The sequence below is a fragment of the Phyllostomus hastatus genome, unplaced genomic scaffold, assembly GCF_019186645.2.
Source record: "Phyllostomus hastatus isolate PE091 unplaced genomic scaffold, TTU_PhHast_1.1 phas_contig_137, whole genome shotgun sequence".
Lineage (NCBI taxonomy): Eukaryota > Metazoa > Chordata > Mammalia > Chiroptera > Phyllostomidae > Phyllostomus > Phyllostomus hastatus.
The window spans coordinates 538,563-562,319 of NW_025333583.1; the positions used below are offsets into that span (position 1 = coordinate 538,563).

The 23,757-nt window shown below is 39.1% G+C and overlaps 3 protein-coding genes across 19 annotated transcripts in view; 1 reads left to right on the forward strand and 2 right to left on the reverse strand.

The window, feature by feature from the left end:
* FBXO36 (F-box protein 36) overlaps positions 1-4,191 on the reverse strand; it is a 67,329-nt gene extending 63,138 nt beyond the window's left edge. Inside the window, exon 1 of the mRNA XM_045853446.1 lies at positions 4,089-4,191. Coding sequence (XP_045709402.1) covers positions 4,089-4,184 — 96 coding nt within the window. The 5' untranslated portion in view covers positions 4,185-4,191. The remainder of the gene's footprint in view (positions 1-4,088) is intronic.
* TRIP12 (thyroid hormone receptor interactor 12) overlaps positions 3,723-23,757 on the forward strand; it is a 139,861-nt gene continuing 119,826 nt past the window's right edge. For 9 of the 17 annotated variants that reach the window (XM_045853291.1, XM_045853361.1, XM_045853334.1 and 6 more), the window contains exon 1: positions 4,488-4,825. The gene's annotated coding sequence lies outside the window, so the exon portion shown is untranslated. Of the gene's footprint in view, positions 3,801-4,486; positions 4,826-4,949; positions 5,159-5,366; positions 5,449-23,757 lie in introns of those variants that run through there. The other 8 variants (XM_045853343.1, XM_045853376.1, XM_045853388.1 and 5 more) reach the window with 5 other exon arrangements.
* Positions 4,392-5,644, reverse strand: LOC123827780 (basic salivary proline-rich protein 4-like). Its single transcript, XM_045852243.1, has 2 exons — positions 4,906-5,644; positions 4,392-4,861 (listed from the first exon to the last, which is right to left on the reverse strand). Exons 1-2 carry the CDS (start codon positions 5,642-5,644, stop codon positions 4,392-4,394), a joined length of 1,209 nt encoding a protein of 402 aa, XP_045708199.1.

The following is a 23,757-nucleotide window of genomic DNA, read 5'->3' on the forward strand; positions in this document are numbered from 1 at the left end:
TGTTTTCTAAGCTTTATTGGAGGGCAAATAAATCTATTTGGTGCACCGCTTTTGCTTTGTTTTATCCCCCACACATCTTTTTGTAAGCTTGTTAGTACAATCCCACACCCAAGAAGGCAAGAGAGGGTAATCCTTTAGTTTCTCAAAAATAATGATTACCTACATTAAAAACAAAAACAAATGCAAAAGTGTAAGATCAGAAGTTTCTAGAGACTAACGTCTTCTTAAAATTTCCCAAGTAAGCATTATGATCCATTTTACACCCCTCTAAATTTGTAAATTTACACAATGTCCCCCACTCCCAAAGAAAACACAGCAGGATCTTTGGTGACAACAGTTATTAGTGGTGCCTATCATTTAATGTGGGAGGTGGTGCTGGTGAAACTGGTAGGAGCTGGTGCACAGAGTAGGGCAACTTCTCTGAGTAAGAGTTATCCATTTTAAATCTTAATTGCTTTTCTCTGATTATAAAAATAAATGCTCATCATAGAAAAATTCAATCTTTCAAAAATAGGTAATGCAGAAAGTGAAAGCAATCGCTAAGAGCGAATCACTCCAGCTTTCCCTCCAATACTTATTTAAAACAAAATAAAACTGTAATTGTTTTTTAAATAGGATCATAGCATGTTTAAGCCAGCAATTTGCTGTTCTTCGTTAAGACTTTATTTGGTCTACTGAATAAATAAATATGAGATCCATCACGTCATTTTTAAAAGGCTGCATAGTGCTCAAAAGTTTGCATAGTATTCTATAGAAAAGATGATTTTACAATTATTTTAATTTAGTGAATATTCCTGTTCACATATCTTGTGCACATGCGAAAGCATTGTTGGATATAAAATCCTAGGTATGAATTTGTTGGGTCAACAGGTGCACGTATTAACATTTTCATTAGAATGCATTTAAATTTTAAATCTTTAAAATTGGTTTGTAGCTTGAAACAGTATTGGCATAATTCTTTGTTGCAAAGTCTGTCAAAAGTCACCAAGTCTATAGTTTTCTTTAATTCCTTTTTCAGGAGTCACTGAGATAACAGTTTGCTGTCACAGGCTGGCATATAATCTTAGTTTGTCATAGCATTACAACTCTAAAGCATGCCAAAAAGATTTGCCATTTTTGGGGAGTGAGCTTTTGGATTTTTTTTTTTTCAGACAATATTAGCTTCAGGTATGTTTTGAGAGTTCTGAGTAGGATTTAGAAAGATAGGTAAACTAAGACTAGTCTACCACCCAATTCTTCTTCTTTCACATAGAACAGGAAGGTGCTCCTGGGACAACCACCTAGGTTATCAGCTGCAGGAGGCCCTATCTGCCAACTCTCAGCTACTTCACACATGGGTTCTATCTCTAGCAGCTTTCCAGTGTCTGTCACTTCAAACCTCAGCCACCAATTTGACCACACTTTCATTTTAGGAGCACCCAGAAGACAGACTTTCAAGAACAAAATACTTGTAATAAATAGTACCCTCCTGGATCTCTCATTCTGAAGTGGTTTTTGCTTCCTCTGGACTCACAGATTTTAAAATGTGTGTGCTATTCATTAACTTGGCAATTTTCTTTGGGGACTTAAAAATATCCCTAGCCTAAGTAAGACTACACACTAAATCTATAGTAAGAATAATTGGATCTTTGATTTAGAAGTAGTGTACTGATTTTTCTAAGCCTTTCCTCATTACAAAGATCAGATTTGATCATTAAACTACACTGACCACAAGTTCTATTCTGTAAGTCCCTTTCTCAAACAAAACAAAACAAACCCCAACAAAAACATGGCATCAAGTTGTTAATTGGGAATGCCTCTGTAAGCCTAAAAATTTTTTTAATGATCCTGTATAAGCAAGATGGCAAAGGAAATATTTATGCACAACATTTATATTCTGGACTTTGCCAATTGTGGTATGACCCTAATAAGAGAGAGGTATCTGCCTCCAAATCCATGTCAAATATGCAGTTATTTGGTTTTAAAGCCAATAAAAGTAAAAGCAGTAAGAAAGTATAAAAAAGGGAATCAAGAGTGAAAATTTATCTAAATAGGGGGGCATGTTTTGGATAATACACATTTGGGGGAATAAAGGCAGAAAGTGTACAAGAATAAGTTTCAGACAGTTATCCCAGAAAAAAAGTCCATCTTATAAAACACATTCTAATTCTAGTCTTTTAGTACTTATTTATGTCAGACCAGCTCTTACTGGATGTTTGGTTTCCTGTGTTGAGACTTAGAAAAAATACCTTGTGGTTAGAAAATAGCATATTCTCAAGATAGATGACTGAAAAGACTATTTTTTGGCTTACTATTTTTTACAACAAATTTTACTTTAAAAAAGAGAATGAATTAATAGGATTTGAGATTAACTCTCGCTGGTAGAACTGTAGTAAATATAACTTAGTCTGCTTAAAAAAGAAAATGGATCATCTCTGGAAAGAATAGGGCCTAAAATAAAGAAGAGTTTTTGCTCTGTAGCAAAAAAAAAAAGGAAGAAAAAATTAAGAATACTTGGGGGTGGGGTAGATTTCATGAAAGAGTAGTTAAAGAAAGGCATGTGCCCAAGTTGGACTAGAGAGCAAAGTCCGAACAACATCAGCAACAGAGGCATTCTTGAGGGAAACCAATGCCGGGAGCGCCCCTATGGTTAATTAAAACAAAAAGGTAAGCAAGTATTCAACTTGCTGAGGCTTACACTAGAATACAGCACACTTGTAATACCAGATCCTCAAGAAACAGTAGTGCTCAAATTTTTTAAAAAGACACACTATAGAAAAAACTATAAAATATAAATTAGAACATTCTTACTTGAGGTAAATAAAATAAAAAAATACAGTAGAAATAGGGTAAGAAATTAATGGTTTCAGTCCCTCAAGATAGAAAGAATTGTCATGATCATACATCTTAAAGCAAATGATAGTCATTCCTAAAACCCGTACAAAAAAATTAAATTTAAACAACTAAGAAATTCCAATTAAATGTGTAAAAATTCCTGAAAAAATTTGATTGAAAATTTAAGTTTGACAGATCATCACGTGGTAATATTGATATTACACATGTAATATTTATAAAGTTTAGATAAAAACAAAATATATATTATTTCTATTTTAAAAGGTCTTTTGAAACTACAAAAAACATTCATGGAAAAAAATGATGAAATATTCACTACCTACACCAAAACAAATACATACAAAGTTCTAAGTTTCATTTTACAGGAACACCACCTATTAAAGTGCAAGGTGCGTGAATATCTATCTCGGTGACAGGCGTAAGCTCGGCCAGGAATCACAAACGTGTTCCGAGTGGAGGCCCAGTTCAAGCCCATCATTTCATGGGCACAATAAATCATCCAAAAGCCCACCTTCAACAGCTAAAGCTGTCATAAAAACAGGCCGATGGGTACTTTACTCCAACAATAACATAATCCTCGGTCTTATTGTTGTGCAGCAGATGTCATTATGGGTGGGGCTGACGCGCAGAGCAGCTGAAACATTTCTGTACCACCCCCCTCAATACTTTCAATGGGATAGCAGGGCTCCCAAAAGGTAAGGGCAAAGCTCTCGACGATTAGTTCCTACTAGAAATAAGGAAGTTATGCTGTGGCCGTGGTCCGCGTAAAAACCACGATGAGGTTTTTAAAATCCCCCAGGTTTTTAAAATTTACCCTGGAAAAGAGATCGTCCCCTCTCCCCCTCCCCTCCCGGCTCCTCCTCGGGACACTTGGCTGAGTCTTTCTTTTCCTCCTTCCCACGCTGAGGTGAGGCTGCACGCAAGCCCGGGACGCCTGTTTTTCTCTTCGTGCCGAGGGAACTCTACGGGTAGGAATCCCAGGTGGCAGGAAGGGAGAGGGCGGCGTGGTGGGGCAGTGGTGGTGGGGGTGGGCAAAGAAAGCTCGTCTGGGTCAAGCCGGTCTGGGGTTGGGAAGGGACAGGAGGGCCGCCAGGCGGACCCGAGGAGGCCGAGGTGACGAGGAAAATCTGCGGGCGCGGAGCTGGGACCGGCCGCTTCCGGCGGGCCCCAGTCATTCTCGGTCTAGCGCGCCTGGCGATCTGGACTCCACCAGGGCGGGCGGGTAGTAGAGAGGTTAAACCGCGGCTCGCACTTGCCTGGGTTCGGGTGACCAATAACTGGTAATAGTCTTTGCTCGGCGCTGGGCCTTGTCCTACAATTTCGAACAGAGTCTCCGGCAGCCACGACGCCATCTTGGGACGCCACCGTCGTCGCTAAGACAACCAGGAAGGGGCGGGGCTTGATTGGGGTCATGAGGCCAAAGCCCCAGTTTAAATCGAACCCCGGTTTTGAGCTAACAGGGGGTTTCTAACTAGGGGTGATGTCCCCTTTCCCAGGTGTCTCAGGGAACTCTGCTCCGTGAAATTTCTGTCTCAGGTCGCCGGTGACCCGAAGGGGAATTAGTTCCTGCTACCACGGAGGGGCGGGGGGTGACCCCGGCGGAGGGATATCAAGTGAAGCTTCATATTCCCCTTCCTGGTCCCTCGAAGGGATCGGGAGGAGATTGCAGGCCGCTGGGGAAGTCGATTCGGGCGTTGGGAGAGGGAGGGGCGATGCGATGGGCCGCGAGTAGGCAGCGGGGCCTGTCCCGCGGACGAGCCCGTCTGCGCAGCCGGAGGGAAAAGTAGTTCCCAGAGGGTGTTGGAATAGCGAGGAGGGAGGCGGCGCGGACGGAGGCGCACGCCGGCCGCGGTGCTGCGGCTCAGCTGATAATTGAAGGGACCCGAGGAGCCGCCGCCACCACCACCGCTGCCGCCGTCGGGGGGTGGGGGGAGCGAGTGGAAGTTATTGCCGCGCCACCGAGTCCGGACCGAAGACTTTGGGGCCAAACTAGGTAACTGAGGCGCAGTTGCGAGCGGCGGGGCCAGGCCTAGGGGGAGGGTGATGTGCTGAGATTGGGGGTGGGGGGGTTACGGGGTTGGGGGGAGGAGCTCGAACAGAAAGTCCCAGGAAGCCCAGTTGTGTCAGCGCCGCGGCTCGGCCCCCGCTCGGCCTTCTCCCGGCGCCGGCGGCGGGACTGCGGAAGGACTGGGCCGGGGGTTGACTGGGAAGGCGCTCGAGGGAGACGGCGGCCGGAGGGACCCGGACCGTGGGGGAGCTGAGGGGGGCGGCCGGTGGGTGCCTCCTTCTGTCCTCCGCCATGAGGAGGGCCGTTCTCGGAGCCGGGGTGAGGCGTGCGGGTGTTAGGGAGCCCGGAGGGGGTGGGGGGGCCGGAAGTGGGCTCTGGAGCTTGGAGGGCGTCTAGGAAGAGAGAAAGTGGGGGGCCGGAAGTGCAGGTGGGGAGTGTGAAGACGGCAAGGGTTCCCCGGAAATGGGATGGGGGCCCGGAAACCGGGAGAGGGGAGGCTCCAGGGCCTGGGACGGCCCGGAAATGGAAACTAGGGAGCAGCTCGAGTGACAACAGTTGTGGGAAGCGGGGGTCAGAGGAGGTAGAGGCCGGAGTGACTTGAGCCCGCAGTAAGGGGTTTCCTGCCAAGAGGGACGGTTGCGGGCGGGCGGGCGGGCGGGCTAGGCCGGAGACGGGGTCCGCGCTTGGCAGTTGTGTTAGTTGTGGGAAGTTGAAGCTGACGGGGATGACGACGAGACGGGCGTGAGCGTGCGGGCGGCGAGCACGGAAAGCGGCCGAGAAACTTGGCGGAGAGGAGCGGAGCATCCTTCTCGATAGTTTAGCATGGGAATTGGGGGGAGGGGGTCCAGGACTTGGGGCGGGGGGTGGTGGACCAGTTGTCACTCCAACCGTTTATTAGCATTCAGAGCGAGTCAGGCGATTAATTTATTTATATGTGGATTACATAAAACCTATTATAACGTTTGTCCATTCAGTTCACCACCCTCTCCTCCTCTCTTCGCAGTGAGTGGGTTTCTAGTTCAGAAACAAGTTACAGGCGAGATTGTAAAGTCCCAAATCCTGCCCTCCATGTCGCTCCCTTCCTCAGAATAAGAGAAAGGCTAAATTTTTGGAGGGGTAAATGAATGATTTTTAAAATATGCACATCGGGCGTTAAAATATGCACATCGGGGGAAACTAATTGAAGACAGTGAAACTCCTGCTGGGGCACGGGAGGGAGGCAGTTACCCTCGTGTGGGGAGGAGAGAACGGAAGGGGCTGCTCCTGAAGCCTTAGACAGATTTGTTTCTGATAAGGCTGTTGTGTAAGGGGAGGTTTAGCTTCAGCATCTCGTCTGGCTGTGGGTATAGTTTAATTGCTTCGTTAGTTAATTGGGGGAGGGACTCCTAATGTGTAAAACGTCGGTGTGTGCGTGGTGGGGGTGGGCGGGACGTTTAATAGCCCAGGGAAATCGGTCCCGAGTGGACTTGCAGCTGCTCTCCTGCTTTCTCCCTTTCTGGTCGGCGTTCCCCGAGGTTGCCTGGGCTGCCCAATCACCCGAACCCCGGGCTCGATTCTGTTTTGTAGGCCCTTTACTTGTTTGTGTAACTTTCTAGTCCTTTCCAGTCTCTTCAGATATTTTTGGCATTTCATTTCTTAAAGACCCAGAAAGTTGAGGCTCAGAATCTCCTCTCTGAAAACAAAATAAAAATATATACGGGGTAGAAAGTTGAAAGAGCTATTGAGTGGGGTGAAAAACCGAGTCTCGGAACAAAGGTCCTAGTTGTTAGAGAAAAAGGCAAGAGGCCTGTGTGTGTCGCATTTACACAGGGGGTGAGAGGTTGGAGAAGGGGCCCAGTGAGTCTTGAGGAGTGGAATTAGCACAGGTTTAGAGACAATAAATTGCAAAAGGTGTTAATGAGGCTTATGTTCATATTTACACCATGCAAAGAATATTAAGTGTGAATTTTAAACACAATTTCTAACCCTTTCGAACGTCTTTGCTTGTGTTTAGCCCCACGAATATTGAATTAATGTGGCTTTTGTATCATCTTTATGAGGTTGTTTGCAGAGTTTTTATTTTATTTATTTTAAGCTTAAGAGAGAGAGCATTAACAGGATCGGGGTTTGTGGGCTTTGTCCACAACTGCCTTTCTATGAAAGTGCCAATATCCATAAGAATTGAAGAACTGTAATTAAGATTATAATTTTTTCCATTTGCTTCCCAGTTTTTCAGGAGTTTGAGTGGCTTTTCAGTCTGCTCAGCTGACATTTAGTATTTAGTTTGTGTCCATAAACAGACTTTTTGTTTTGGTTTTGCATTCTCTAAAAGTTTCAGAACTTTTGGCAGTTAGGGTTCCAGAAGGTGCTAAACTAAAACAAAATTATATTTTAAAAATGAAGGGGATACTAGGCCAGGGTAAAATCAGTCATTTCTAGCAAAGTAAATTGGAAGTAATGTATACTGGTCCATTTTAACTTTTGAGTTTACTTAATCTATGAAAGGTTTTGTGTTTCTATTTTAAAGACATCATCCTAGCAGAGACACAAAATGGCTTAGGAATTCATACCTTGCCAGTAAATGCCTGTTGCTGACCTTGAGCTATTCACTCATCTTATCAGGTCTCCAGTTATTTTATCTGTAAAATGGGAGTGGATAATCACTGTATTACCTCACTGGGTGGTTGTGAGACCCAGTGAATATAATGGTTCTGAAAAACTACAAACTGCTGAAGAAGTGTAAGATACTAGATTCAGAAAATTATATTACTTATTTTGAAGTCATTAATAAAAGATAGTAGTTTCTTATCATTAGTGGTGATTGGGGGAGGTTAGTGGTAGTTTGAAGATAAGAAGTTATAGTACTTTATAATTGTTGAATTTGCTGCTAAATTGGTAGGGGGGCTTGGGCCCAATTTCTGTTAAAATTATTTTTATTTTTCATTACCATGCTAGATAATTTTTCACCATACAGCCTACCGAGTAAATTTGTTAATCCTTTTCAGAGAAATTTTAAACAAATTTCTTTACGTTATTATTTTTTTGTCTGAGTTTTTTGTTTTTTTTTTTGGCTTAATCTCTTCACCTTTTAACTCAGCCTCCCATACCCCCTGAAGACTGACAGCTGTCAGTTCTCTGTATCTTTGAGTCTTTCTATTTTGTTCGTTTATTTTGTTCATTAGATTCCACTTTCATATAGGTGAAATCATATGGTGTACAATACTTGTCTTTCCCTGACTGGCTTATTTCACTTAGCATAATACTCTCCAGGTCAGTTCATGCTGTTGCAAAAGGTAAGAGTCCCTCTACCTGCCCCCGCCCGCAAATGTACCACAGCTGTTTCATCCGCTCATCTGTTGATGGGCACTTGGGTTGCCTCCACATCTTGGCAATTGTAAATAATGCTGCAGTGAACGTAGGGGTGCATATATTCTTTTGAAATTAGTGTTTGGGGTTTTTTTTTCCAGATACATTCCCAGAAGTGGAATCTCTGGTTCATAAGGCAGATCATCCATTTTTAATTTTTTGAGGAATTTCTGTGCTGCTTTCTTTCACAGTGGCTTCACCAGTCTGCCTTCCTATCAGTAGTGCATTAGGGTTCCTGTTTCTCTATATCCTTGCCAATGCTGGTTGTTTTTTACATTTTTTTTTTAATTGAAAAATATGTACCTATCTTTGGTATGTGGCTCTTATGAAACAGACTTTCTAATGTCAGACATTTAAATTTTTCAATAGAATCTAAGAAGGTTTTCTATTTTTGTTTTAATTTTAAGTGGGTGGGTGGGGATCTTTTTGAGCGAATGTGGTAACAATTGCCCTTTTATTTTTCCCGTTTGCCGAGGTAATTTGATGGACTCAAATTGAAAAAGTCATCTGCTTGTTGCTGCTTGTCTTCACTCTAGTTCTTGCTACTGCCAGCCTGACTTGCACTTTTCTCTTACTTAAATCACTTTCAGATCATTTCAATTTGGCCCTTCAAATCATTTCCTTAAAACTTTTTCTTGGTTGTGTTTATTTCTTGGTTGTAGATATGTTTCATTTTGGGATTATAGTGATAAATTTGTTGAAATGTGTTGCTTTGTTTTCATGACTGGAGTATAGGCTTCTTGGGGCCATAATTTAATATTATTGTGTTTAGCATGATGGTATACTCATAAACCTGTTTGGAAATAATAACTTTCGGCCTTTTCACTCTAAACCAATAATGTTAGTGGAGTCTTCCCTACTATGCAACCAGTCTTCCTGCTTTGAAAGGATTTCAGACCAAACAGGTTCCTCAGGATGCTGTTTGGTTTAGTGATCATAGCCTTTTCATATCTTGGGACTACGGTGACGTTAGAGTACCTACTAGGTAGAGTGGTGGAGTAAGAATTTGGTGGGTATTATGCAATAAATATAATTTGTAGATTGTTATATAAACCTGGTGTTTGTTCTTAACATATAATAGCTTTATGTTTGTGTATTTTTTTATAGTGCTTGTGTATAGTTCAAATAGCTGTTACAGATTTCTCAAAGGTATAAACAAAACTCCTAGCAATTGTTCTTTACAATCCCTTGTCTGCTACCTTACCCTACATATTAGGCACTTGCTGCTGAATCTGTCTCTTGTTTTTTATTTAAGTGAAATTTAACTTGGCTAATGTCCTGGATTTTTAAAAATGCAGTTTCCTTGTACACCCGAAACTTAGATAATGTTATTAACTGATACCACGCTCAATACATTTAATTAAAAATGCAGTTCTTTAATTAAATCTAATATAATTTATTGATAGTTTTAGGTTATTGGCAAAAGTTGTTTCCATAATCACCATAGTGGCTCAGTTTATCTCTGAGGCCTTTTAGATTTTTGTTGTTGTTTTTGTAGTTTAATTAAACTGGATTGGCCAGAAATAGAAGGAACTTGTGTGTTACTAAGACTTAACTAGTTTCTTTTGAGTGTGCAGAAGCTGTTGGTCATAGTCAGTTTTATGGTTATACTTGAATTAAAATGTCATTCTAGGGGCCTAGAATAAAAAAGCCACCTGCTGCTCTGTGTTCTTTCTTTAGTGAACACTGTTCAAGTGAGTATCTGATAAGAAGGTAAAAGACTTGGATTCTAGTCCTGGCAATGCCTTTTCTATCTTTGTGTGTGTTTTTGTTTTGTTTTTTGTTTTTTAAAGATTTTGTTTATTTATTTTTAGAGAGGGAAGGGAGAGAGAGAGAGAGATCAATGTGCAGTTGCTGGGGGCTGTTGCCTGCAACCCAGGCATGTGCCCTGACTGGGAATTGAACCTGCAACACTTTGGTTCGCAGCCTGCGCTCAATCCACTGAGCTACGCCAGCCAGGGCTATCTTTGTGTTCTTAGACAAATAATCTTTGTGAGTTTCAGGTGCCTAATCTGAAAAATGTGGCTTATTGCCACCTAGTCTAGAGTTAATTATCATTAATATGCTAAGCACTACATTTAGGAAATTTGGGTACAAAGATGGATTGAAACACAGGGCCCTTTCTTCACTGCTTCTTGGAGCATTGACCATCCCCTCATTTGGTAACACCCTTCCACCTAGAACATTCTTCTCTTATATTATGTAGGTATTCTACTTGAAAATATTTGAGTATACAGTAGTATTCTGTAGCCGATTATTAATTCCTTGAAGTACATGACCCATAATAATTCTTGAAGTCATTATTGAAGAAATAAAGGTTGCGAGAATAAGTGATACTGTAAGTGAAAGTATTTTGTAATGATTTAGTGTCCTATTTGTTTTGATAAATATTTTGGATTGTTAATGCTAAAAATTTTGGGGGAGTTTTCTTTTTCATCTGAATATGTATTTTAGAGAATACAAGTTGTTTTTATCATACATAATTTAAAAAATTAGGGTGAGCCATTTCATATTCTTTGTCCATTATTTACATAAAATAGCTGATAATTTAAATGCTACATTGAGGACCTAAATATGTTTTGATGCAATGTGCATATTTCTTAAATATAAGATTGTGTTTTTACATCATTTTAGTTTATCATCTTTGCTTTTTATGTATTTTTATAAATGTGGTGTTATTACCCATACAGGATTTTGAAGGCTCTTTCTAAGCTGAAATGTCTATCGACAAGCCTTCAAGATTTGAAATTACAGCATTTCAGTATTTAGAATCAACTTGTTGGTTGTCATAACCAATGAGTTAGTTCTGTCCTGACTTCAAAACTCTTACTCGTGGGGAGGGATGGGTGGGAGGGCTGGAATGGAAGTGGAGGGCAGAAAACTGTACTTGAACAATGATTAAAATAAAATTAAAAAAAAACAAACACAAAACTTACTCCACCCGTGGGCAGCATTCTGAATAAATTGATGTACCTTGTGCTATCTTCTTAACGTCAAATTAACTCATTTTTGAAGTCCTACTGGTAATCGTGTGATGCCCTGGAAACCCAGGGTGAGTTTTTACAGGTAGCTCATCTGAAATTCACTGGTGAGTTGTAATTTAAGCAGCTTTGTGTCCTTAGAGAGCAGGTTCATGGAGATCATGTAAAGGGCCTCCTGGCCCCCTTTTTAAAATTTTTGAAAAACAAATGTTTGTAGTCACCTTGTAAATAGCAAATACATGAAAATGCTACAACTTATGCTGTGGCCTGAGTATTTGGTAATCCTGTTTTATACCTTGGCTACATGTAGTCAGATTGAGCTCCTTGTTCCTGTCTGAACAAACCCAGGAAACTTCAGCACACCCAAGTTTGATACCCCTTCACAATTTACATCTCTTTAACACTATGTGTACACTGTCTTCCAGTTACTTGTGTATAAACATTTTACTCTTCTCCCCTCTACTCTTTTCTAAGGCATTTTATTTGTTGCATCTATGGCATTCACAGTCTGCCTCATGCAATTCGTTGTTTACATCTTTACTAGATCTTTGGCTTCTTGGGGTAGAGGTTTCATTCTTCTGTCCCTATGGTGGCTGGCACAAGACCTAATGCATTGTACATAATAAGTGGCAGGGGTAGACCTTGTTTTGGTGACATGTTGAGAAACTATATTGTGAAACTAATATTAGCATCATATGACAGTTTACTCTCAGCCTGCTTATTTTATATTTTCAGGGTTTGGTATCTGAGTGTAGGATCCTAGTTGGTAAATTTCTCTGAATTAGGCTCATTAAATATCAGCTACTTAAAGGATCGTTAAGGCACTAGACTACTTGAGTAAGTTGGTTACCCCAGGTTTAGCATTTGGGGCTTAGGTTTATTAGTAGATGAAAGTTTATTTACCAGTGCCTGTTAAGTGCTTGCCATGTACCAAGACTGGGCTGGGAGGAATACAAAAGGGACTGAGGATGTAGTTCTTGTTTTCTCTTAATGTTTTATTTAGTTGATAATCTCTTATCTTGTCTAACTTATTAACTATATATAGTGTAGTGTGTAGCATAGAGAAATATTCTGTAAGTATTCTAAATGCAGGTTTCCTGCATTTTGAAAACCTGATAATGAGAATCTAAGAAACAGATGAATTAGGGTTCAATGTTTGACTTGACTGAATTATTGGCAGTGCCTTCATTATACAAATATTTCATCAGCAACTTGTGTGTGCATTTCTGGTTCCATACTAGGCCTGCCTTTTTGGAGAGGGCTGAGGAGAAATAAGAGATTTATAAAATGAGATCTCTTATGTTGAAGTGTACTTTATTACAGATGAATTCAAATTATGACAACATACAACAGAAGTGTAAAGTTGAGTAGTTGAGTTTTGTACGGTGGGTACTCTGAGGTTTAGGGAGAGATTGAATCCGGGGTTGAAGATGCTGAGGAAGACTTGGGGAGAGGAGGGACTTGAACTGACCCTGATTGGGTAGGTACAGAAGAATGGGGAGCTTAAAGATCTACGTAGTTGTGGCGAGGGTCTAATGGTAAGAAAAACTGGATCTCTGGAGTAGAGTCCACATTGATGAAATAACGGGAAATTTGGACTGGCATTATTGAGGTTCTTAAATGGGAGATTAAGAAATTAGATTTAACAGATAGACGTTAAATTTATTGTTAATCCTGAATAAGGAAAGATGACATGAACAAGTTACAAAAATAACTTAATTTGTAAATGACCTGAAAGGAAAAACAAGTGCTTTTAGATATTATTTATGTTTGTATGAAATTACTTCCCTTTTTGCATTGCAGATAAGGTTTTTTTGTGGTAAGTTTTGGACCTATAATAGCAGTGGAGGCAAAACTTGTTCAGTTTTCCTGTGTAATAGTTAAAATAGTTTTGTTCAGTAAGCAGGAACTGGTTAAGTGTCTAATGACCCCCACTGCTCCTCAGTTCAGTCACAGGATTCTTCTTTAGAGGAAGCTGGCAATCACATTCAACTCTTAACATATTCAACTCTTTATTCAGAGGTTTTTTCTTAAATTTAGGACACTGAGAATTAATATGATTTTTTGTGAGTTACACAGTAATTTGTTAATCTTATAGAAAAAAGTTTTGCTTAGCAAAAGTGAATTGTGGTTTGTTTTCACATACCTTCATTTACTTTTTAAAATACATTTTATTATGTTACTACAGTTGTCCCAATTTTTCCTTTGTCCCCTTCCACCTGGTACTCCCATTTCCTCTGGTAATCCCTACTTAGTTCATGTCCCTGGGCCATGCATATAAGTTCTTTAGCTACTCCATTTCCTCTGCTGTTCTTAACATCCCTCTCTCTATTCTGTAACTACCAATTTGTACTTCTTAATCCCTGCACCTTTTCTTCCTCTTCTCCCCTTTCCCTCTCCCAGGTGATAACCCTCCAAATGATCTCCACATCTATGATTCTGTTTTTGTTCTGATTGTTTCCTAATTTGTTTTTTAGATTCAGTTGTTAATAGCTGTGAATTTATTGCCATTTTAGTGTTCATAGTTTTCATCTTTTTCTTAAATAAGTCCCTTTAACATTTTATGTAATAAGGGCTTGGTAATGATGAACTCCTTTAGCTTTATCTACCCTTCCATCTAAATGATATCTTTGCTGGATAGAGTTATTCTTGGATGTAGGTCCTTGCCTTTCATGACTTTGAATATTTCTTGCCAGTCCCTTCTTGCCTGCAGTGTTTGTTTTGAGAAATCAGGTGACAGTCTTATGGGAACTCCCCTGTAGGTAGCTAACTGTTTTTTTCTCTTACTGTTTTTAAGATCCTATCTTTGGCATTTTAATTATGATGTGTCTTGGTGTGATCCTCTTTCTGTCTGTCTTGTTTGGGACTCTGTGCTTCCTAGACTTGTATGTCTATTTCCTTCATCGAATTAGGGAAGTTTTCTTTCATTATTTTTTCAAATAAGTTTTCAATTTCTTTCTCTTCTCCTTCCAGCCGTGATTCAGATGTTGGTGCGTTTGAAGTCCCAGAGGCTTCTTAGTTTATCCTTGTTTTTTGGATTCTTTTTTTCTTCTTGCTGTTCTGATTGAATGTTTATTCTTTTTTATGTTCCAGATCATTGGTTTGATTCTTGGTTTCATGCACTCCACTGTGGGTTACCCATATATTCTTCTTTATTTCATGTAGTGTAAACTTCATTTCTGCTTGATTTTTATGCCGTTGAAGCACCCAGTGAGTTACTTGAGCATCTTAATAACCATTGTTTTGAACTCTGCATCTGATAGATACTATAATTTTTGAACCATAAGACGCACCTAGGTTTTAGAGGAGGAAAATGGGGAAAAAATTTTTTTGAAGCAAAAAATGTGGTAAAATAACAACATACATAACAGTGTATTTCACCACTATAAATGTAAACAGAACTCAGCAACAGCATTAACAACCATTATTCCTTCCAAATTTGGGGGGGTAGTGTGCCTTATAGTCTGAGAAATATGGTAAGCAGTTGCTTATCTCCATTTTGTTCAGTCTTTTTCCTGGAGTTCTGGTCTGTTCTTACATTTGGGCCCTATATCTTTGTCTCCTTATTTTAGCAGGCTCCCTGTGTGTTTCTGTGTATCAGGTAGTGCTGCTATGACTCCCTCTCTTAGTAGCGTGGCTTATTGTAGAAAAGTGCACAGGTAAGTTAGATGGGGTGGAGCCTTAGGTAATTACCAGGGAGCAGCAACCCGTGTGAACCAGATTGATGGAGTCTTGTTGAGGTTGACAGAGTCTTAGATATGGTGTGACTCTGTGTGGGGGAGGGCTCAGAAAGGGGACAATGCTGCTACCTGGCCTCTGGAGTTTTGTCTGGGAGGAAGCTGTCCCCTGGCACTTGCCGTGATGCCAAACACTTCAGTTTCTCCTGGTATGCTACTGGTGCCCTTCCAGTTGCTGCTACGGTACTGGAGCCCAGAGGAAATGAGTAGATACAAGCCCTAAGTCTGTTGTGGGCCTTTTAAGAAGAGACACCAGAGACACTCCACAGTTTGTTCTGCTACCCCAACCACCCGTGTTTTTACAGCCAGAATTTATGGAGACTTAACTTGACCTGACACTGGAACCCTGGGCTGGGTGGTCTGGTATAGGGCTGGGACCCCTCACTCATGAGGTCCTTTCTGATTTTTATACACCACATGTGGGTGTGGGGCTGCCTGTTACACATCTACCTGTCTCTGCCCCTCCAGCAGGTCTGGATGAATGAATTTTTAATTATTTTGCTGTCAGACTTTATACAGCTCAATTTTCTGAGGATTCTTGGTGATGGTTGTTTTGTAGTTGAATTGTAATTTTTGCTGTGGTTGTGCAAGGAGGCAGGCCATGTTTCCCTATGCCTCCATCTTGACCAGAAGTCTGTTTATATACTTTTAGAAAGTGAAAGTTAGTATTACCTACCTTAATCAAGTTAAATATTTTTTTTAACATATTTTTATTTATTTTTAGAGAGGGGAAGGGAAGGAGAAAGAGAGGAAGAGAAACATCACGTGTGTTTGCCTCTCACATGGCCCCCACACTAGGGACCTGGCCTGCAACCCAGGCATGTGCCCTGACTGGGAATAGAACCGGCAACCCTTTGGTTTGCAGCCCACACTCAATCCACTGAGCTACACCAGCCAGGGCTCAAGTTAAATATTTTAATTCTAGTTGATGCTATACTAGGTTTTCTTATCCCTTTTACTTTTATAAAAGTACATACAATAGTACTTTAAAAATGGGAAATGAGGTTAGATGGTGGCTGAAGGGAAAATAAAGGGAGTAACTTCTCATTCAGGAGTCTAGTAACCATAATACTTACCTCTCTTTAGTAGCTTTTGTTTCTAATGTGTTCTTGTAGACTTTGCTGACTGCATTTTCAATTAATTTGATTATTCCTTATGTGGAGATCGCAAGAGATGCTAGCTGTTAATGCAAGTTTATGACTTAATACCTTTGAAGGTTGCATAGTCCCAACGTTGTGGGGGTTTGTGGACTTTAGAATAAAAACATCTGTGAAATCTGGGTATATTACTGCTACAACAGGCAATAGTCCCTATTTTTCTACAAGACAGGCAGTCCCCCCTTTTTTTTTGCCTTTATGAATCAGATATTTCCATTTCTTACCCACCTAGAAAAAAAAATACTTAGTCTCCAGAGATAATTTGACCTATCTCTAGCCCTTCTTCCCATATCCAAAAGCATTTGTGCCCTTCTCTTAGTAAATGGCAGTGATTAGTCTGAACTTGGAGAAGATTCAGTAGTTGTTAATTTTGTGATCAGACCTGTTTGCTAAATATTTCTCAACTGTCATGAGGAACTTTAGTGTTTGTTTTCACGTTTAGACCTCAAAATACTTTTCTTAGAAAACTTGATTGTTAATTGCAGAGTTCATCTTTTTTACTCTACTCTTCATCCTGTCTTTTGAAAAGTTTTGCCCTTCCAGTTGCTGCTATGAGGTAAGACTTGGGGAATTTCAGCCTTTGGTGTGGTGCACTGTAAGATAATCTGCTTTTGCTGCTGCTTCTAACCATCTAGTATTACTTTTCAGTAGGCCATGCCATTTTTTCCAGGTATCTTCTCATTGCACAAACTAAGTACTAGTGAGAGACATTACTGAAGAGATAAGCCATCATTTGGGATCTTCATTGTAGCACCTGCCTTAAAAGATAATTTATATTTCTTGGATCAGCTAAGGAATTGGTAAACTTAATGTTTGCTGGAATAGCAGCATTTCTCTCTTGTTGGGTAGGCCTTCTACATCATTCCTGTGTTTACTTACATTTAGCTTTTTAATGCTTTGCTGCTTGTAACTAAAATTCATAATTGAACAAATAACTTTTGAAAGTTTATTATATTTAGAGAAACTTAAAACTTTTTTAATATGTCTGCTGAGTTTATTTAAAATTTTAATTCAGTAGTAAAGGGTTTGGGAAGTTTCTCTATAACCTCAGAGAGGTTTAAAGTTAGGAGTGGTTTAATCTGCAGTTCTAAGGACTATAAAGTCAGGAATTTACTAAAACAGTGGTTCTAAAAATTCTGCAATTCTGTTTTAGGGGATAGTAGTATAATCGCGGTGAAGAAATTATTTTGGTTTCAGCAACTGATTGCTGCATTTTTTTTTTTTTTGAAGATGTTGCTTGAAGTGCATTACCAATAATCTTACACCTAGAAAACCAGTAAGACATCTCTGCTCTTACTGAAATTAGTCTGAAGTTAGCAATGGAGATCGAATTAATGTGTATGAACAATAATCAAATAGTATATATTATTATACACCCAAGAGCACTTTTTATTTCAGGTTCTAGTTCTATATTTGGGATTATGAAATATATTTATATATATATATAAAACTATAATTTTATAGTCTCATAGGGAGGGTGGTAAACTTAAGACCAAAATTAACCATAAAAACTATTAAATGAAATTCTGAGACATTAGTCGATGTCTCATCAGGTGACGAGCTGTTTGTAATAGAGAATATGGTGAAAATGTTACCAAGGTATTTCTCAGAATAGTTATATTATCTGCATTCATGAATACTTGACCACGATGAATTTCTTAATTCCTTGTTACCTTTCTGATGTGTTTTCCTGTAAGTATGTATGATATACTTTAATAGTAATCTAGATCAGTCCATTGGTATGAGAGGTTAATGGGATTAGAATAATAAAAGACTTTATAAATAATAATAACAAGTAATTCAGCAAGTAATCTTTGGAATCTTTCCCTTCTCTGAGTGGTACTTTACATAGGTTAGCAGTCTCCAGGGGGCTGGAATGGAGGTAGATAGGATGGAAATATATAATGAGTTAGACATTCTAGACAGAGTGTGACCAGGGTGGATGAGAGTCTATCAGAAGAGGCTGTACTCTTTCTGTGGCAGAGGATAGTTAAATGTACTGAGTAAATATATTTTGCATTCTGTTTATTTCTATGGCTTTTAAGTGAGTTTTTTTGCCCCATATCTTTACATAGGATTACATATTCTTCCTATGCTTTGACTATCCCTAGGTTATCCATAAACTCAATTGGAGTAATAGGAAAAATGAGTATAGTGGAAAATAACACAGAAGTATTGCTAGGTAGCTGAGGTGGCTAGGAAAGGACCAGAGCCAGAAAAGTCCCAATTAAGGGCTTTTATTCAAGGCTGGGCACTTTGATCCAGCAGGCTGAGTCCCAAGGGAGTGCAGCCCTAAGGGAAAAAGAGTAGAAGGGCTTTTAAGGTGTGTAGCAGACCCCCGGGGGAGGGTGAGTCACCCTGCTGAGCTGTTCAGGTGTCCCGGGTACAGGATCAGGGAAGGCTGATTCTGCAGAAAGCAGGAGGGAGGGGGGAGGGGCCAGTGAGGATTCAACTGGTTTCTGGCAGAATTGCTGCAGCATTTCTTAGTTGCTTCTGATATGGGGAATCTCCTGGTCAGGTATTTAGCTGGTGATGTATACCTTTGTTCCAGCATAGATCTGTGGGTTAGGTCCGTGTCCCAGTATATTCTAACAAGTACGATCCCATTAGTATCTATGGATACATTTATTTGAACATTTTATTTTTAAATTTTAAAGTGGGCATTGTTTATTATATAACTTTAGTTTTCATGGAAAAATTTGGTTTTCCATGGCTATACACATTTACAGATTTGAAGGCTATGGGCGTTGAAGCCAGGCTTGTGCATTTAAACAAGTTCCTCCATGTTTTAGCTGTGTGATCTTGGGCAGGTCATATACACTGTGAGGCTTAGTTTACTTGGGTGTAAAATGGTTGCTGTTAGGATCTTGTATAAATAGTATATATTTGGTAAATTGTAGCTATTGCTATTTTTATTTTCATGAAAATGTATATTGTATAGTTTAGAGGAGAGTTTATAAAATATCCTTCAAATGGGTCAGCAAACTCTTTGCAAGATGCCAGATAGTAAATATTTTCGTATTTTCAAGTCAGGCAGTCCCCCGTAGAACTTACTGTGCTCTGACAGGGCAAAAGCTGCTGTGGGCTATGTTCTAATTAAACTTTTTTACAACATGAAGTTGGTGGGTCAGATTTGGGCTGTTGGTTTTAGTTTGCCAACCTCTGCTCTAGAATATTACTGCCTTTACTTGGTTCAAAGGAATTTGAAGTGCCTTTTTCTGTTTTAAAGACAATGTGATGCTGTCTACTTGGTAAAGGAGTTTAGTGTAAGTGCCTGGCCTAAGAGCTATGACTGGGATTCAGTACCTCTAACAGTATATCCCTGTGACCTTGGGTAAATCACTTTATTTTGGCTTCAGCTTCCCCATCTGTAAAGTGGGAATAAGAATACCACCTATATGCTAGGTTTGTTAGGATTAAAATAGTTAATATATAAAATTTTAAGAACAATGCCTGATACAGGATAAATAAATGCTCATTGTGTTTTGTCTATTGTTAGCAACTGTTCTTTTTGAAAGGAAGCATTTTTATTTTCCTTTTTTTAAAAATTTAAATTATTTTATTGTTGTTTAATTACAGTTGTCTGGATTTTGTCCCCACCTATTTTCCTTTCTTTTATTGATAGCCTATCTAAAAAGGCAGGTTCAAGATGGTGGATTTCTCCGATACCATGTTGGAATTACTTGAATGGTAGTATTTTAGAATTGGAAGGAGATTATTTGAGACAGTGTTGGTGGACTCTGCAGCAAGATGGACGTGTGTTCTAGTGTCCTAGCTGTTAGATCACAGGTAATTTATTAAATGTGTAAATTACAGAAAATACAGACTTAACGGGATTCCTTTGAGTTTTTAATGAAAGTGAAATCTTAGTACAGTGGTTCACAGTTAAGTGATCAAATAGTAGTTGCTATTTTTTACTAGAATAATGGCTCTTAGAAGTTGTTTAATAGTAGCTTTTATCTGATAATTCTTTTAAATGATGACTTAGTTTTACAGTTGATATAAATGTGTAAAATTACAGGCAACAGTGTGTAAATTTATTATTTTTAAGATGTTATAATTTAGGTGTTCAGTAAATTTAATGGACAATTAAAATGCAGCTTTAATGATCGAAAGGAAAAATATCCTTGACCTGGATTAACATGTATTTTGAAAACTTTTGGGAAGCAGCTTCTACATTCGATCCAGGTTCAAAGGTTTTTATTATCATTGCTCATACTTTAAATAAGTAGGTCAGATTGAATGCATGATATGGCTTACCTTTTTTGATACCTTTTTGACACTATTATTTCAGACTTATAAAATGTAAAAATAGTGTAAGGAATATCCCATATTCCCTTTACCCATTTCCAAGGTAACTGTTTTGTTAGACAGTAAGTTTGTTTTTTCTAATCAGTAAGAATTTTCGTTTATTTTTTAAAGAAATACATGTGGTAAAATCTGGAAAAAGGTCAATACAGTGAACACATTTTTTTCCCATATGGCTCTTTACCAGTCATTATACACTTGTGGACTTTTCAGAGAGATGTGAATGCATGGTACTGTATTATTCTGAACTCTTGGCCATTATTACTGAACATTATTATACTGAGCCTTAAGGTCCTCATTGGTACTTGGGCACTCTCCTAAGTGGTCCTGCTTTCTAATGGTCTGTGTACAGTGAATGTGCCTCTGCTTCTGCCCCTTACTAGTTAGGTGGGCTTGGGTATGTTTAGGGACTGTGTGTGCCATTCCCTACCCCTCCACCCCCCAACCTTTAATACAGGTTGAGCTGCAAAACTGTTTTCTAGAATTGTGTAAGGTGTGAGGAGGTAAGTTCAGAGTGAAAGAAGTCCTATGTCACATGGCATTGAGTGTGTTCATTCTAATAGCTCAAAGGTATTTTAAAAAGTATATTAGTTCTCAGCACTTAGTTGAGGGGCTCAAAATACAGCCTTCTTAACTAAATACTTTTAACCTCTTTTTTTCTGAGAATAATGAAATAAGTGAGGGCCTTCTTTTGTGAGGGCAGCAAGTGAGGGCCTGTTGTGTGCCAGGGCCTGTTTTGTACACCTACTTTTGCCCCACCCTGTATTATACAAAAATCTTCTGCCTTTAACTTGTAGCATATAGTATCTTCTCTTTTCCTAAATGCCCTCTTTTCCTTTGCCTGCCATTTCTTAGTAATGATTCCTTTATCTGTACTTGCCCACTTGAAGAATCTTAGGTGAAAGGACTTAAACATTTTTCAGAATAAACCTTGAATAGTCTATCCTTTTTGAAAGAATAGTTTCAGATTTACCGAAAAGTTTCAAAGAAAGTTACCTATACTCCTCACACAGTTTCCTTTTCCTTCAGATCTTAAATTAGTATGATTTATTTGACTCAACTAATGAACCAGTATTGACACTTTACCATCTGTATTTTATTGGATTTCCTTAGTTTTTACCTCATGTCTTTCTGTTCCAGGATTCCATCTAACATGCCTGCCACATTACATTTAGTGAGCAATATTTAAAACCTTATAATTTTTGAGGCATGTATTTCTGATTATGGAGTGATAGTTAAAATTCAAATAAAGAAAAATGTAAGAAAATTAAGAACCATCTATAATCTCACCACTTGATAATAACCACTGTAGACATTTTTGTATTTTTTATAGCTTTGTTTTATTTATTTTTTTAAGATTTTATTTATTTATTTTTAGATAGAGGAGTAGGGAGAGAGGGAGAGAAACACTGATGCATGGTCACCTCTTGAGTACCCCCCCACTGGGGACCTGGCCTGCAACCCAGGCATGTGCCCTGACCGGAATCGAACCAGCGACCTTTTGATTCACAGGCTGGAGCTCAATCCATTGAGCCACACTGGCCAGGGCACAGCTTTGTTGTAATAAAAATGGGTGTATAATATATGTTTTCCTTGTGTTATTATATGATGAACATTTTCCTATTACATTGTTCTTTATTAATGTTTGATTTATATTTACTTAACCATAATTTATCTACTCTTTTAATCCTTTGTTAGGTTTTTACAGAACTATTACTGATAGTACTTAAAGGAACAGCCTGGTATCAAAAGCCAAATTTTTATTTTTTAAAAAAGGTTTTATTTATTTAATTTTAGAGAGGGGAGGAAGGGAGAAAGAGAGGGAGAGAAACATCATGTGTAGTTGCCTCTCGTGCGCCTCCTACTGAGGACCTGGCCTGCAACCCAGGTGTGTGTCCTGATTGGGAATTGAACCGGCAACCCTTTGGTTTGCAGGCTGGCACTCACTCCACTGAGCCACACCAACCAGGGCTAAAGCCAAGCTTTTAAATGAGGTATTATCCTCCTTTATCTTCTCTACTAACTTGGGAAATGTTCTGGTATTTGTTTGAGGGATATATTTGTGTGCTTGTGGCAGTCCATGAGAAGAGTCCAAAGGCTCCCTATGACCCATAAGGTCCTATCTTGACTACCTCTCTGTCGTCATCTCCTACTTCTTTCATTGGCTCTTGCTGCCTGGAATGCTCCTTTAGGTCTTACATGGCTGTCTTCTCATGCATGAGGCTCAGATGTTAGCCCTCAAAGAGGCCTTAGTTGATCACCCTCTCCGTAATAATTCTTTTATCTGGTAGAAACATTTCACCTGCAAGTAATAGAAAGCTTGACTAACAGGGCTTTCAAAGATTGGGGTTTATTTCTCATCCATTGTAGTTCAGCGGCACAATGGTCCCAATGAGGACCAGGCTCTGTGTGTTTCACCTCTGCCATTGTTAGCAAGTGGTTCTCTTGGACACCAGATAACTAGCTTGAAGTTATTATGCCCATCTGATTTGAGGCAGGAAGAGAAAATGTGGTCTTTTTTTTTTTTAATCCGGAATGCAGAAGTATTCCTAGAGGATTCCTAGAATATCTGATCATACCTCCTATTGGGGAGAACTAGGTCATGCCTCTGGCAAGAATAAGAGTAACGGTACTTTTGTCTTTTAAAATCTTTTGATCTGTCACCCATAAGAGATGCCCTATTTTGTATCACCATTATATTTGTAGATATATGTATGCAACTGAAATAAATTTTACAAGCAATACTTAATCATTATGTCTGCTGCTATTTTCTGTTTTCTATTTTATTTGAAATTTCTGGTTATGATCTTTAAGTCTGAGAATTTTTAACCTTTTTTGTGGTGTGGACCCTTTAGTAGTCTGAAGTTGTGGACTGCTCAGAATAGTAATTTTAAACTCATGGAATAAATGCATAAGACAAAAATCTCAAATATATCAGAGTGTTGAAATCCAGCTCTCAAACTGTTAAACTAGTTTGTTGTAAAATGGTAATACGTTTATTTGTTAGCACTTCCAATAATCTAGCAGCTGTTCAAAGTAGTGATAGTGTAAATAATATTTGGGGGTATCTCCAGGAATTGTAAGGTGATAGATATGATAATATCTGTGATTTCTCTTGGTTCAAAGTCAAAGGTACTGCCAGTAATGTTGTGGTTTGTTGCTTGTTCATGATAGAAGGGAATGATAAATTTCAATTAGAGATTATTGAAATTATTTTTAAAAGTATACTGATTTTAGAGAGAAGGGGAAGGAAAAGAAAGAAACCTTGATTTGTTGTTCCTCTTTATTTTTAATTTTTTTTAAAGATTTATTTTTAGAGAGAGGGGACGGGAAGAAGAAAAGGAGAGAAACATCAATGTATGGTTGCTTCTCAGCGTGCCTTCCACTGG